This window comes from Apis cerana, linkage group LG3 (genome assembly GCF_029169275.1).
Source record: "Apis cerana isolate GH-2021 linkage group LG3, AcerK_1.0, whole genome shotgun sequence".
Taxonomy (NCBI): domain Eukaryota; kingdom Metazoa; phylum Arthropoda; class Insecta; order Hymenoptera; family Apidae; genus Apis; species Apis cerana.
Genome location: NC_083854.1, coordinates 8,269,298 through 8,286,039, shown reverse-complemented (window position 1 = coordinate 8,286,039; position 16,742 = coordinate 8,269,298). Strand labels below are relative to the sequence as shown.

At 24.5% G+C, this 16,742-nt stretch overlaps 1 protein-coding gene across 8 annotated transcripts; it reads left to right on the top strand.

The window, feature by feature from the left end:
• The first annotated feature begins 1,032 nt into the window (after positions 1–1,032).
• LOC107998223 (ecotropic viral integration site 5 ortholog) lies at positions 1,033–16,720 on the top strand. 8 transcript variants are annotated; one of them, XR_001766146.3, is made up of 11 exons: positions 1,033–1,173; positions 3,112–3,345; positions 4,634–4,897; positions 5,068–5,332; positions 5,457–5,819; positions 6,028–6,705; positions 6,841–7,323; positions 7,411–7,509; positions 11,561–11,716; positions 12,940–13,058; positions 15,059–16,720. XR_001766146.3 is itself a non-coding variant. In XM_017057391.3 (10 exons), exons 1-10 carry the CDS (start codon positions 1,115–1,117, stop codon positions 12,997–12,999), a joined length of 2,661 nt encoding a protein of 886 aa, XP_016912880.2. In that variant the 5' UTR covers positions 1,033–1,114; the 3' UTR covers positions 13,000–16,720. The 8 variants fall into 8 exon arrangements, 6 of the variants coding, with proteins under 6 accessions (XP_016912880.2, XP_016912882.2, XP_016912883.2 ...); XR_001766147.3 differs by having other exon boundaries at positions 13,146–16,720; XM_017057391.3 differs by having other exon boundaries at positions 12,940–16,720.
• Positions 16,721–16,742: the final 22 nt, after the last annotated feature.

The following is a 16,742-nucleotide window of genomic DNA, read 5'->3' as shown; positions in this document are numbered from 1 at the left end:
TTTTCAATTATAATATTATTATTTATTTGTTTATTTAGTCTTACATTTTATTTAGTCTTTTTTAATTTTTTTATTATAAATTTATCATATAATTGCATGTATTACATTATAATATTTAATTTAATTTAATTTAGCATTAGAAACTTGCATCTTAAGGAATCGTTTAAAACGATAATGCCTTTCATCACACAGATGCAGTTAAAATTCCATGTTAATTTAAAGAACTGAGAAACATAAATTATCCCATTTCGTAGCCAGTATTGTTACGAATATTTGCATTCGTTCGCTAATTCATTTGCACGTGCTAATTGTTCGGCTTTCTTTTTTGTTGCTATTGTACATCTGCTTCGAATCGAAATAGAAAATTGAAGGTCTGAAATGGCAAAAATTAACAACATTCGTTTATCTTTTTTGAGAACGGAAAATAATAATATATAATATTATAATAATATAGAATATAGGTAAAGTTATTAACAATAAAAATTAAATATTGAATAAAATGTTTAATATAATGATATAAATGATATAATGAAGATATAAATCATATAAATAAATATTTTAACAAAAATTCCGATGTCTAAGAAAAATAACCTTGATCGAAGAAAAAACCATGAAATTTTTCGATCGGTTAGAGAAACTTCGATTTCAAGGATAAGTTGTAAAGTATTAACGTTAGACGCAGTGAGTCATTTTGCAAGATTTCTTTCCTGATTTCCTCTAAGATGCATATTTTATCCAGAATGGAAAGTAATTGAGGAAAAGAAAGTTTAATTTCTAATGTTGTGACAATTTTCTAATTTTATCGAAATCCAAGTTTTGCAGATTTTTAAAGATTTTTTATGTAACAGTATAAAAATGTTTCGAATTTTTATAAAGCTTTAAAATTTTAATCGATAAATTTTTGTGATCAATCTCGAAAGACACTCGTAGAAAAATATGCAACTGAATGATATAAATAAAACGATTTCGCTTGTTGAAAAATTGTTGAAACATTGTACGCTGCGACAAGCATTTTGCGGAGAAATCAAAAGTAATTGAACAAATAGAGGACTGGAGGCTGATTTCGAATCCGATTTTCGATCGAAAGTTACGCGAGTGACGAGAAAATTTCTCGATGGTTCTTCGTGGTTTGCTGGCACCAGCGGCGGCGCGATGGACACGAAATAAATCAAGGTAGAATATATGATTATTCTTGCCTTGTAATATCGAATAATATTCGTCATATTGATCCTGCAATAGATATTATTTCATTTAGATCATTAAATGGAAACTTTTATCTTTCTTTTGCACAATTTTTATACAAATTATATTAAGAAAAATTTAGAAAAAATCGATATAATTCATTAAATATTCTACACTTAAGTTATATAATTAATATAATTAATACTATAATTAAGTTATATAATTAATCATTAAAAAAAAATCATAAAGATAATATTTACAATTATATCGTAATATAGCAAAGAAAATGAGTATCCTGAGAAAATGAAAAATTTCAATATTAAAGATCTATTGGATAATTAAATAAAACGAGGTTGGATACTTTTATCGAAGTTAAATTTTAACTATGACTTTAGTATAATTATAAAGTTTATAAATTGTTTCTTTTATCTTAATATCGTGTGATCTCTACTCACAATATAAATTTGAACTTTGTCTTTAGTTTCAAACATCCAGATCGAGAATTATTAATAATTAATCATTAATTATATATATATATATTTTTTTTATGTTTCTATGTTTTCTATGTTTCTATGTTGTATCTAATGTGGCGATATTGAATAGCAAATGTTCACTTAAATAGTTACTAAAAAAGTTCTACTATAAAAAATTAATATAGATCATGTACAACATGTATTTCAATATTTTTTATACATAAATAATTACTTACATAAATATTTTATTTTATACATAAAAAATTATTTACAAAAATTTTTTATACATAAATAATTAAACATAAATATTTATTTTTATACATAAATAATAAATATTTAAATCTTTAAAAAATATTTATAAAACAAAAATTACATATAGTTTACATATAGTTTTTGAATTTTTATCTTGCTTCCAAAAATTTTAATTCAGATTGAAATGAGAATTTTTTTCTTCAAAATTAAATTTTTTAGCCATAAAAAAGAAATATTAATTCGATGATCTGAATTCGACAGATAACGAATATTTATTAAAATTATCCATGAAATTCATAGAAAAAAAAAGAAGGATTCGAATTTTAATTGGAAATCGATCCATTTGTTATCATTTGAATCGATCTTATACTTTATTTAATGAGAAATTAATGAAAGAATATATATTATAAATTAATATTGAAAAAATTTTTAATTTTAACAAAATTTTTATATTTTTTTTTTATTTTTTTCATTAATTAATTTTTACAAAGATTTTTTTAAAAAGATTTAAAGATATAAATGTGTTATCGCGATCTTTCCTCAATTACATGAGGAAATAATTAAATTGAAATAAAAAATATAATCATATTTCGTATGCTTTTTTTTTCAACAGCAATACGTAATAAAATGTAAATTGTTATGTAAGAAAATATGAATAAATTGATAGTTTTATGTATACAGTTTTTTTTAATATTTTTTTTATAATTTTAATATATTCTTATCATAAGATTTCAGATTTTTATGTTAATAGAATAAAAAATATTATCTAATTCAAAAATTTCTAAAAATTTCTCTCGATACACTTTGTATCGAGCGCTCATTCATCGTAATTATAAATAATTTACTTTTAAAATTGGAAACTTTGAAAAATAATATAAATAAAAATTAATATTATTAAAATAATTTTATTTAATATATATATATATATATATATATATATATATATCCTATTTAATATACTTTGTATTATATTTTTATATGAAAAATTTAATAAATGCATTCCTTTCTTTAATCTAATGTTTCAGCTATGAAATAATCTAATTGTAGTTAATTATTTTGAAATTTCAATATACATTTCTGATAATATTATTCGCATTAATTTGCATCAAGAAGTCCTATAACCAGCACGAAACTATAAAAGTTCATAATATCAATTTAGTTACATCACGATATGCCATGATATGTAACGATAATTGTTTTGCAGGGGTCAAGAGAAGCGGGCTGCTGGACAATTAGGATTATCACGTTATGGACCGCAGGTGATGAGTGTATTGTGTTTATGCACTACAGTACATCAGACCGGTCAGAATAACAATCAAGCAAGCAAAATACTTCCAAACACATCGCCAATCTCATCTGAAGAAGAGAGTATAAATTCGTTGCAGGAAATACCCACCGACGAACTGGCTCTATTAGCTAAGCTGGAGGAAGCCAATAGGTGAATCGTCGTGTACTGACTAATATTCATCATTATTGACATTGCATGTGCAATCAAATTATGCTTTAGATATTACATATATATTGCTGCTTTATGTTCGATTATATATATTAATTCATGATTCAATATAATTATAAGATTAAATGATTGCGAATGAGAAAAGGAATAGTTTGAATGATATATGTAATGATATATTTATGAAACGAATTTTTAATTAATAATAAATAAATTATTAATGATTGAATCCATTTATTTGAAAAGAAAATCGTAAATAATGGAGAGAATTAATAAAATTCTATTTCATGAATATTAATTATATTGATTGTTTGCTTCTCAATAGTTTTAGTTTACTGTAGCCAAATATTAATTATAATAATGGAGAGAGATGAATATATTTGTAAATAGGAAATAGTATAGAGACTTATCAATTTCTGTGAAACTTTGTAAATATAATTTTATTCGTGAGAAAAAAAAATTGAATACAATGGAAGAATATAAAATCTTATATACTTGGCAAGCTAATCTGTGAAGCACAAGTTTTATCGTTTAATGTTTCTTCAATTATGTAATTGAAATAACATGTGTAAATATTTCTTTTCTCTTTATCTATAAAGTTTTATTGAAATTGATATACAATTGAAGTATAATATCTTATATGATATTATTGCTAATGAATGAAAATTTCATAATATTACACATATAAACTTTTCTCATTCTCAATATTTAATTCATTCTATTTTGAATTAGAAAGATTTTTTAATTATTATGAATAGTATGTTTTTTTATTAATTTTGCAGTTCTGCTATTTTGTGTTTCTCATCATTTATATTTGAAAATTAAACGATACTACATTTTTTTTAAAGAACGAATATACTCTTGCATTAAGGATACTTGTTATAATCTTGGGTTGTAACATATGAAAATAATAATTTTAATATTTTGTAAAACTTTTTAACATTTATAAAAAAAGAAAAGAACTGGCATTTGTTAGTAAACAAGAATTTCACATTTTATAACACTTATTAGATTTGTCCATTATATGTCTCAACAAAATTGAAATTAGTTTTTTTTTTTTAACTAATTAAATCTAAGAATATAATTTCATTCAATTAAAATTTAAATTTTCTGACAAATTGTTTGTAAAAATATTTTCGTTATTATTAAAGACGAGCTTTTCATTTCAGTTAGCACGAACTAATCATCTCATATGTTACCACTCAAAAATATTTAATATATTTGAGTTAAGGAGAAGTACTTGTGTTAAAGAGTTTGATATAATTAATAACAGGCTTATCGAATCGGATGCAAAGTCGTTGAACTCGCTCCAAAGCAATCACAGTAGGAAAGGTTCTGACACATCTCAAGTGTCTGTGGCGTCGGGGGGCAGCGGAGGAAATGGCGATGCTGCACCCCGACGCCACAATTCAGCTGATGGTGAAGAGAACACATGGACCCTATGGGGTCACATTGTCGCTGATTGGGATTATCATTGGAAGAAGAGGAAAGAATTCGTCAAAGAATTAGTGCGTCAAGGAATACCTCATCATTTTAGGTAATCAACGTTTTAGAAGAAAGATTAAATTTATCAAACTTATCAGTAATTTTGGATGATTTTTAAAATTCCTAAATTTAATAAAAATTAGTATGAAATAATTAGCAAAATAAAAGAAAAGAAATAAGCATTTCAATTGAGGAAAAATTGATTCGTATTCATCGTTACAGAGGTATTGTTTGGCAGTTATTAAGTGGTGCTCATGATTCTCCTGTGAAAAAGCAATTCGCTGAGCATATCAAGGCCACATCCGCATGCGAAAGGATAATCAGAAGGGATATAGCCAGAACGTATCCTGAGCATGATTTTTTTAAAGAAAAAGATGGGCTTGGTCAGGAGAGTTTATTTAACGTTATGAAAGCGTATAGTCTTCATGATCGTGAAGTAGGATATTGTCAAGGTTCGGGATTTATTGTAGGATTACTTCTTATGCAGGTACACTTAATGTTTGAATAGGGAAATATAAAAGAATAAAAACAATAATTTTAAAAGATAAAAAAGAGAAAAATGAGATGAATTACGCTGATAAAAATTAAATAGGTATATCAATTTGTTACAGCAAATGCCAGAAGAAGAAGCTTTCGCTGTACTGGTAGCGCTTATGCAAGAGTATCGTTTGCGAGACATGTTCAAACCGAGTATGGCTGAATTAGGGGTGTGCATGTATCAGCTAGAACATTTAGTTGCTGACACGCATCCCGAGTTACACGCTCATTTTGCGGCTCAAGGTTTTCATACATCGATGTACGCATCGTCTTGGTTTCTTACGCTTTTTACTACAACGCTCAGTCTATCGCTGGCCTGCCGCATTTTTGATGTGTTTCTATCTGAAGGCATGGAAATTATTTTCAAAGTTGCACTGGCCATGTTACATTTAGGCAAGGAAGATTTATTAAGCTTGGACATGGAAGGCATGTTGAAGGTAATTTCTTATCATCAGAATTTTACATCTCATCTGTAAATAAGTATATTTAGAAAAAGAATTTATTATTATTTATTTATAAAAAAAAAATCAATTATTATAGGTTTAATAATTAAATAAGAATTTTATTTTCGTGTGGCTTTTTTTTTGTTTACATGTTGGTTCTTTTTTTGTTTCGATTAATATTTATCGATTCTTTCGTATGCAGTTCTTTCAGAAACAATTACCTGGAAGAGCAGAGAAAGATCCCGATGGCCTCATGAATCTTGCTTATAGTATGAAAATAAATCCAAAAAGAATGAAGAAACTCGAGAAAGATTATACCGTGTTGAAAATGAAAGAGCAAGAAGAGATGATTGAGCTCCGTAGACTTAGAGCCGAGAATAGGTTACTTAGACAAAGAACTGAACTTCTGGAAGCTGAATCTGCGGAGTTGGCAGATAGATTAGTCAGAGGTCAAGTTTCCCGAGCAGAAGAGGAGGAAACTGCTTTTGTTGTACAAAGAGAATTAGCAGCACTTCGACACACTCATCTTGAAACCAGTCATCAACTTGAACAAGCTCATGAAGAATTGAGATCATTGTCGCTTCTGCTAGAAGAAAATGTAACATCGAAGCAATCCTCTTTGGATGAAATTTTATTAAAACAGGAAGCATTGTCGCAAAAAGAAGAAATGATACAATGTTTACAAGAAGAATTAGTAAAGGTTCGATTATATGAAGCAGAGAATGAAGCGACGATAAGAGAACTTAGAGCAAGAATACAAGAATTAGAAGAAGATAAAAAAACATTAAGAGAAACAACACCGGATAATTCTGTTGCTCATTTACAAGAAGAATTGATTGCAGTAAAACTGAGAGAAGCAGAGGCTAATCTTTCTTTAAAGGTAATTTTTTTTTTTTTAGAAATCCATACATTTTCTACATTTAAAAAGTATCATTTAAAATTTTCTATTTTATTTTCTATTTTATATATTTTTTAAAATATATATATGTTTATCATAATGTAAGAAATTTGTTAGGATCTTCGACAAAGAGTAATGGAATTAAGCAGTGCCTGGCAAAGGCATTTGCAAGAACATCGTTCCGCCCAAACGCAACCCGCAAGTGATTCTACGCCGAAGAAACTTCTATTTTGGGAGAATCGGGGACATGAAGTGCAAAAATATGAAGAAGATTTAATGACAACCAGAATTCGAGAAATGGAAGCTTTAACCGAGGTGAAGGAGCTTAGACTTAAAGTCATGGAGCTTGAGACTCAAGTGCAAGTTGCTACGAATCAACTACGTCGACAAGACGAAGGTGGAAAATTCATTAAGGATGAATTAGAAGCTGCCTTAGCAAGAGAGAAAGAACTTACTACTAAATTACGAGAGCAACAACATAAATATTCCGATTTAGAATCAAAGATGAAGGATGAAGCTATGATGGCTAGGATACGTGATGCAGAGCATGCGCAGCAAGTAGCAGAACTTACACAAAAAATATCTCTCCTTGAATTAAAAGTACTATTTCTTATTTGTATAATTTTTTTTTGATATTTTAATATAAATATATTATCAATATATATTAATTATTTTTATTTCTTATAGAATGAAGAGATGCATGCCGAAGGTGAACTTAGAAATAACTTGGATGATAGTGAAAGAGTCAGAGAATTACAAGATAAAGTTGCAGAATTAAAAGCTGAGGTAAGTGAAAATTCTTCATTGTGTATCATGTTGCATTAATGAAAGCATTGATTAAAAAAAAAAAAATTGCAGTAAGAGGTGAATGAAAAAAATTTTTTTAAAAAGTAGATACATTTTTATTTTTCATGGAGAAAAAATTATCAAAAGCTTTAATATATTATATATATTGCATGTATTAATTTTTTCATGATATTTTTGTTATTATTATTATTAAGTTTAGTAATGAAATGAAATCAATCATGAAATCTTAAAGAAGCATATTTTTTAGTATTGGAAATATAGTTTACGAATGCTTTCAATTATGCACAAATATAATAACAATTATATATGTTTATGATCGTCAATTGTTTTCGTTAAATTTCCTCGATTCCTCGAAAGTTGAAATTTCTTTATTGGACATATATTAATTATCATATAATCGTTCAAAGTATCGATGGTAGAAATAATGGAGATAGTTCATAAAAATTGTAGAAATATGATCATATTACAGTAGTTTAAAATACAATTTTTATTCGATTTGCTATTAGATTGCAATTTAGTAAATTTCGAAGCTTGTAGAATTACGTAATGTATGTCAAGATTTATCGTACATTTGAATAATTTGAAGATAGAAATTGATAGTCTATTATAGGTTCTTCATATCAATTCCTGCATATTCATATATCATCAAACTATATAAGTTCTATACAAATATCGTATTCATTAATACATTTGAGTTTTCTTAATTGCAATTTTTAATATATTTTTTACTTGATTATGTAATAAACTATAATTTCATAGAAATGATAGTTTTTTTAGATATATTTATAAAATTTTTTCTACATAAAATCATTAATTTTAATAAAAATGATAATTCAAACTTTTGAATAATTTTTAAATTTCAATTATTCATTATAACAATAATCTTTTTTAATCATATACATTTGCGATATAATGCACATTTTTTGTCACCATTCTGTAAAAAATTTTCACACTCACTTTTTTTCATTTTGAAATTTATATTAATGAGGATTTAACACTACTATCGTTCCTTCTATCGCACTATTTATATCTCACAAAGAATTAAATTTTTAATGTATCATTAATAATATTCTAACTATTCTAATTCCCTTTAACAAGGACGATATATTAAAGAAACATATGTATATAATTCAATTGTATTTGTTGGGTGTACAAAATTACATCTATCATAATAATATGTAACATAAGCAAAGATGTAATTTATGCTTTCATGTTATTATAACTCACAAAATTATGCACCAAATTGCACCTCTTACTGCAATGTAATGCTAATCGTCACGCTAATAAATAATTTTCTTTTATTGATAAAATCATGTGTTATAAAATATTTGATTATAATTTTTATTTCAGAATTTTTTTTCTTCTTCTAAGTTCAATTTAATATTGAAACAAAGTTTATCAATATTAATGAAATAAAATTATTGATTTTTATTTAAAAATTCACATTAATATCATTAATTAATATAATTATAATAATATTTCAATGAATATTTTTAAAAATTTGTAAAATTAATGAATTTAAAAAAATGGTACATATTTTTTATATTTATAATTAATAATTAATTGCTATTATCGATGAGAATAGTCGTTTCACACTTTTCATATTAAACAAATAATATTCCTTTAGAGGTACCTGTACACATTAAGAATTCATCGTGTTTCCATCATCAAAATTGCATCTATAATTATTTCTATTTCTAATTTTATATATTCACCTAATGATTGTGAATTTTCTAAATCATAGAAGAAGTTATTTATATGTCAAAGCTTCGAAGATGCATTCACGGCTTGTTATGTTTTATGCTGCAATGCAAAATATAAATAATAAATGTCAAATGCTTTTAAATTTAATCGTGATTACGGTATCCGCTCATTTAATATTATTTTTTGCACTTGTGAAAATATTATAATCATCATTGTATCGAACCAAGACATATCTTTGAGGGCATCATAATATAAGAAAGTATCTTTTCAAATGATAATATCTATGTGTTGTTATATAATTTTATTCTACATTGAAAATTTGCAATAAATTAAATTCATGAAACAATAATTATAAAAATCAATTATATAAAATATAATATTAAAAAAAATTTATTATAAATATTTTATTATAATGATTGTATCAAATTTTCAATGTTTTGACATTAATATTTGAAATGTTTTGTGTAGACAGATATTATTGAAATCATTTTACAATAAATCAAGCTTGCCATTTGTAATACTAATTGTGCTTCAAGAACATTCTATTAGACATTGAGAGCTAGCACAGCACGGAGTAATAATTGGTTTGATTGAAAAGAGAAAGAGAAAAAGAAGAAGAGAAAGAGAAAAAAAGACACGAAAAATATATTATTTACACCTTCAAAGATATCGCTTTAATTTAATATTAATTTTTTACATTAACTAGACGTTAAAAAAATATAATAATGTGTACTATTAACAAAAAATTATCAAATAAAAACATCATTAGTATAGAAAGATGAAATAATTGAATTTTGATTTCTATTATGAGCGGAATTCTTATTGTGTAAAGGTACCAAACACTAACACAAAAAAAACTAATGCTCTTGTAAAACTAACCCTCTATTGCTGTGTTATCTCTGTCTCCTTAGTTCCCTACGCCAATCACCAGCCCGGAGACTGAGCCTTGGCGCTGGCTCGAGTAAGTCTTTATCCATCCGTAAGCATTATTTTCTTCCATTTCATGTACTTAGCATGATGTCAACGTGTATCAGAAAATTGTATTTTCTTTTTATATACATAGTTCTGTATATATATTTTATGAAATATTATAAATACTATATTAAATTACAGGACAATTCATCTCAATCTACAATCAAGTGCTATGAGATTCAGAAAAACATTAGAATAACAAATGTTCTTATTTTTGAATTTTGATATTCTAATGTCTTTGGACTTTTCTTTGATACCTACACATTTGTTCCCCCATTACCTCGATTTCTTGTGCTGTCTTACAATTGTACATGTAGCAGAGCACTCAGTTTGATTCTCATTTGGTATGTATATGCTTTGCAACTTGCACATCACTATTTGCATGCTTCATTTTCATTTTCTTTATTTATTTTATCACAGGTGTAAATAAGATAGAAAGAAATGCCAAGCACATTCAGGAAATGCTTTAAGAATATTCATGATCTTATGGTTTATTTAACGTGTTGCTTAAACAATGTTAAAAAATTTATTATGCATGCTCTCCATATAATTTTCAGCATAATATTTTATTATATATGATTTATATAAAATGAAAAATTAATGCTAATCAGTAAGTTAGAAATGCATATTAAGGATTATTTAATATTTGAAAATTAATCTTATATTATAGAAACGATACATAAGCGATATACAATTAAATAGAATTTAGTATTATACAGTATATTAGTAGTACACAGTATATATACAGTATTATAATATATATTTATTTAATATTATAATAAAGAAAATTATTCAATAATTTTTTCTTATTACTATTTTTTGTTCTATTTTTTTAACGAATTATCGAACATATTAGAATAAAATGCATGTTAATCATTGTGATCATTTATATTTATTCATTTCTTGCATCTTTTAAAAATCATTATTTGGTTTTAGGCAATTTTTATTACTTTATTACTTTTATTACTTTATTATTTATTTTTATTATTAAAAAAATTAAGTGAAGAATTAAATACAATAGAAATGTGAGAAGAATTTTCATAAGCACTATATATAATTATAAAAATTGCACAATTTTTTTCTACCATGTATTAGTTTTAAAAATTAGTATCTAGTGCTAATCATTTTACAAAAACTGTCCTAAAAATAATCATTGACACAATAATTTAGAAAACTATAATTTACAGTTGTCTAACAAATTAGAAAATAGTTGAACTGTGTCAAAATATTTTTAGAGAAGAAAATGTAAAGCACATTCCTTTCTAAATTGATGATGTATAAAATCTATATAGATTTTCATAGAAATCATTCTTAAAACTTATAAACATGATTGCACATTAAATGTATGCTACAGGTCATGAGGCTAGAAAGTTGGAAACAACGTTGGACAGGTCATGGTGGACAAAATGTAAGAAGTTTCAGTGTTGACACTGAAAGTGAATTGGACGAGCGGGATCTCAGAATTTGTTTACAGGATCATATCAATGCGTCTACACAGAACTCACCAGAGGTATAGAAATTCATGTATACCAGACATTAGGCAGCTAATTATCTTTTGAACATACACAAAAGTATTCCATTGTTAAAGCAAATGGAACTTTTTATGTTTCATGATCATGCTTTTCGATGTAGAAAACGACGAATTATAACGCACATAGAATATTATAAATCAAGAATACATAGAGATAATAGCGATATTATGTTTTTAGTTAACGTATAATATCACTATAGCTCGTGATATATTAACAGCATAGTAGCGATTAACTAGGTATGATCTGGTGGTCATTAATAACTTAATATAAAACTATCTGACCCGAATCGATTACTGCAAATAGACTTCGAAATATTTGCAAATATGCTCTTTTAACGTATAAACAAAATGATATTTAAATATCTCAATCTTTCTTATAAATGCTTTATTCTGATAATCACATAGTGATAATACTATATTTGTGATTTTTATTACTTTATCTTGAACTTCTATTGAACTGGAAGCCATTATCGATTCATCCTATTAATTTTTATGATTAATAATACACATTTCGAAGTCTGTTCACAATCGACAAGTACTATAGATTAAATATAATTATGTGACGCATAAACGACATGTTTTTATACGTATTACGCATTCTGTGTATTTTTTGTAATTTAAACCAAATGTAATTCCATTTAAGGAATTGTATATTGAATAGAATGAAATCCGTCGTTGGGAAAATCAATAAGTTATGACTGTCTTTTGCGAAGAAAAGAATGAGAGAAAAAAAATGAAAAGAATCAACAAAAAATTTTTCCTGATACGACGGTATACTTAGAGTCTCATTAATGGGTCGCAGTAGTATATTACTCTGATTGTAGAATTCTACAGAAAAACTAAAACAACAATAACAACAACAACAAAATACAGACATGTAAAATGATAAAATATATGAGTATACCAAATACTCTGGATTCATCAGTATTCTTGTTGCGAATATTTGCGTATTTATTATACGTTTTTGAAATGAAGAAACGACACGAGATTGATTCAAACAGTTCAACTATAAAGCAAAGAATTTTCTTAAAAGCAACATAACACATACACAAACATATATAAAAATAACAAAATTCATTAAAAATTTTGATTATTAAGAAAGGGAAAATGAACAAAAATTTATTTTGTTAATTGGATCTAAAAGAAACTGTTGATAAAAAAAGCAATTATCAATGTTTTTTAAATTAATTTACTAATTGCAGATTAATGAAAGTGAAAGTGAAACCGAACGAGATAATCGGGAGTACTCTTGTAAAACTTAAATAGCCCGGATAACTCGTTCCTTATAGCGACTTCCTAGGATGTGATAATTACTTCCAACGTAAGTAGTTGCGCAGATCAGAATCTCAAAGTGCTTTTTTTTTCATTTTTTTTTTTTAATTTTTGTTCACTTTTCGGTTTTTTCTAGCTTGATCAAACCCTTAACGATCCATTCTTGTTCCTGAAAATGTTTGTTTGAAATATATGTTTCGAGACAGTTCAAGAGTTAAAAGTAAATGATCGGAATTTATTTATTTTTAAGATAAAAGGAACAGCTGACCGATATTAAAATGAACATTTTTATTATGCAATAAATTGCAATAAATATCATGTGATAAATAATTTTATCACTAGTTTTTTTTTTTAATTTCTTTCGTTTGTCTAATGCAATAAGACTATTTGTTTATACTCATTAGTATATCTTTAAAAGATTATTGATAAAAAAATATATGAAAGTGAAAACTGTTTTTATAAAAGTGCAAATAAATCATTTTATTACCAGAATTATTATCAGAATATGTTAGCTAGAATTTTTTATATAAATATTTTTTTCGAATTATTCTTTTCTTTCAAAATAAATAAAAAACAAGTTTTTAAAGATAATTATAAAGTATTTATAATTATAAATAGATATGAATTTAAAAGAAAATTTTATTACTCATAAAGAGATAGAAAAATGATGATTTGTAAAAGAAGCAATATTTAATATTAATATTATAAATAAAAATTTATAAATGTATTTCATATTATAATAATCGTTATAGATAAATTTTTAATTTTAAATCATTTTAAATGTCATATATTTTTTACATATAAATATAGATTATAAGTAATAGAAAGTATTTAATAAAATATTAATCTTAATTTTTCATTAATTCAGAGAATAAGATTGTATAAAAATATAAATTACAATTTTGTTATTATACAATCTTATTGTTAAATCAATTTTAATTTTATCTTTGATCTAAAATTTTTTTTTAGCTAAATATTAATTAATCTATTTATTTATTGGAACGTTAAGGGTTAAACGTTCATAATTTTTCGCTTTGGCCTAAATTATACTGTAAATAATTCTGTTTTATCACGAATAATTGGTATCAAAATTGTGAATATTGATTGTGAAAGCATCACCAAGAATTCTCTTAAAATAATAAAGTTTTGCTTTCATGCACGTTTGATCGAAAAAAATGCATGTACATATCTTTTGCAACATTGTAAAATCTTATTAATTGAGTTCATTTATGAAAAGGGAAGGTTCGGTAATTAAACTTTTACAACACGAATGATCTTTACTCTGCAATTTAAAATTAGCAAACAAACATTTTTTTTATTTTATCGTAGGCACTCACTGAAATTCATATTTTCACTTGCTTTATAGCTATTTAATAATTTGAATCATAATTTGAAAATCATAATTGGAGATTATTTTGTTGCAATTTTTTGTATTTAAATATATGTATCGATTTGTTATGGGAATTCAAATGAATATTACATACTGTATTCTAATGAATAATATTTTATATATATTATAATATTGCAATATCTAACTATTCTAAGATAATTTATATAAAAATTTTAAATTGTAAATATAAAAAAGTTTGTCGATAACAAAAATATAATTTTTTTTTTACTTTTTTTGAAATATTTAAATTTTATAATATATGTTATAGTTAAAAAATTATAAATTTAATCTTAATAAATATTTTTAACATTTTTTATAATCATTTTAAATGATCACTTTTTTTAAAAAGTTTAAATAAATTAAATTATATAAAAAAATTAAAAAAAAATTTTTTCTAATATCTTAAAAATTCAGAATTCTCTATAGCAATTTGATATTTTTCAATAAATCAAAAAAAAAAAAAAAAGAGTCAATGTATCGTGTCGCTTTTAACATATTTTTCTCTTTCTTTCATGAAAATGAAAATATTCTGAAAAGTCATTCCATAGCAATTTATCTAATTTTAAAACAAATCATAGAAATACGCTAAAGCAATGCTTAATGGCACAAGCTCAATAATTTATTACTGTAAGAAAAGGCTTAGTTTCTCGTCTTTTCAGATATTTCGCCAGAGAAATCGAACATGTTTCTTTCGTCTATTAAAATAAGAAGAATAAGAATAATTTCGATACTGCCTCATAATATTTGATTCTGACTGGATTAATTGTATAACGGTTAATGAAATTGATTATTAAAAAATATCTAAAATTCTTTCACATCCTTTTTGTGAATATAGATATGCGATTATCTGAAAATTAATTTTTATGCAGAATACTTTTTTAATTTTAAGCTTGTTCTAAAAATATTGTTCTAATGATCGATAACAATAATAATGTGAGGAATAGAAAAGAAATCACGATGAATTATATTTAATTAGAAAATTATAAAAATGCAAAATTTGTATAAGCGATTTAACAACTCTTTTATTAAAACTTATAAAATTATGATATATATATATATGTATATATATATATATATATATATATACATATGTGTGTGTGCGTGTGTATACATTAGTATTTGTTATTTTAAAGAATTGATCAGCAAATGCATTTACGCTTGATTTAGTGTTTTTATCGAAAAGAAAAAAATTTATTTATTTCTTTTTTTAATAAATATTTCATTGTTTTAAAGCATAATGATCAACCTTAATGCAATTTGCAAAGATCGATCAGTAAGGTATCAGCATTGATCAATCGATTCCCTGTAAAGACTTCAATGTCTTAATAAAAAAAAAAATTGGATATGAAGAACTGTAATATAATTTTAATACTTTAATATTTTAATATAATTTGATATAAATTCTTTTTTTTTCTAGTTATTATGAATTATGAAATTTATTTATCGAGATATAAACTTTGATGAAATTATTAAAAAAATTTTTTTTCTACAATAATCAGCATTTTTTAAAATAATAAATATTTTTTCAGATAATATTAAAAAATTCTTTATTTAATTTAACAGTCACATTTTTATTTTAAAAAATTTAATATTTAATTAAATTTAAATTTTTTTTATCAATTCTATTATAAATCAATTGTGCAATTTCTAGAATGATTTCTCTTAGATTTTGAGTACATTAATTTTAATATAAATATTATTAGAAGTATACACATGTATACTTTTATATTTACAAATATATATTTATATTTGTAGAAAAAATATTTAATATATATTATTTTAATAATAATAATAATAATAATCTTAATGATCATTGAAATATGAATTCGAGGGATTTTGTTGATCATTATTATATCATCATATTTGTTGGTATCGATCGATCAGTGTTAATATTCGATTATTTTTCGCCATTGATAGTGCCAACTTCAGTCAAAAAAAAAAAAAATAATATTAAAAGACGAATGAAATTTTTTTTTAGCGTAAAAGTACACGAATGATAAATATATATATATTTTACTATTTGTCTCTTTTTATGCATTTATATTTCAAGAAACTATTATTAAATACACCAGATACATTTATTCAATATTTTGCAATGCAACAAGTTTCTATAAAAAAATTTCGATCATTTGGAAATAACTATATATACTACGCATTTTAATTATGTCTCAAATGAGTGTTGTCAATGATTTTCCTGTTATACACAAGAGTTTTCGACAGATAACGCGCACATTATGAACAACGATATGAACATTTGTCATGAACATTGTGGGGAATATTATAACACATCAGGAGTAAATAAATTTTTATTCACTTTTAAAGTTGTTATCTCCTTTCCTTGTT

Excerpts from the sequence above, each read along its gene's own strand:
- LOC107998223 (XM_017057391.3), top strand. The coding sequence starts at position 1,115 with ATGGTTCTTCGTGGTTTGCTGGCACCAGCGGCGGCGCGATGGACACGA. Across the intron at positions 4,898-5,067 it reads GGAATACCTCATCATTTTAG|AGGTATTGTTTGGCAGTTAT; the intron begins GTAATCAACGTT and ends TCATCGTTACAG. Across the intron at positions 5,820-6,027 it reads ACATGGAAGGCATGTTGAAG|TTCTTTCAGAAACAATTACC; the intron begins GTAATTTCTTAT and ends TTTCGTATGCAG.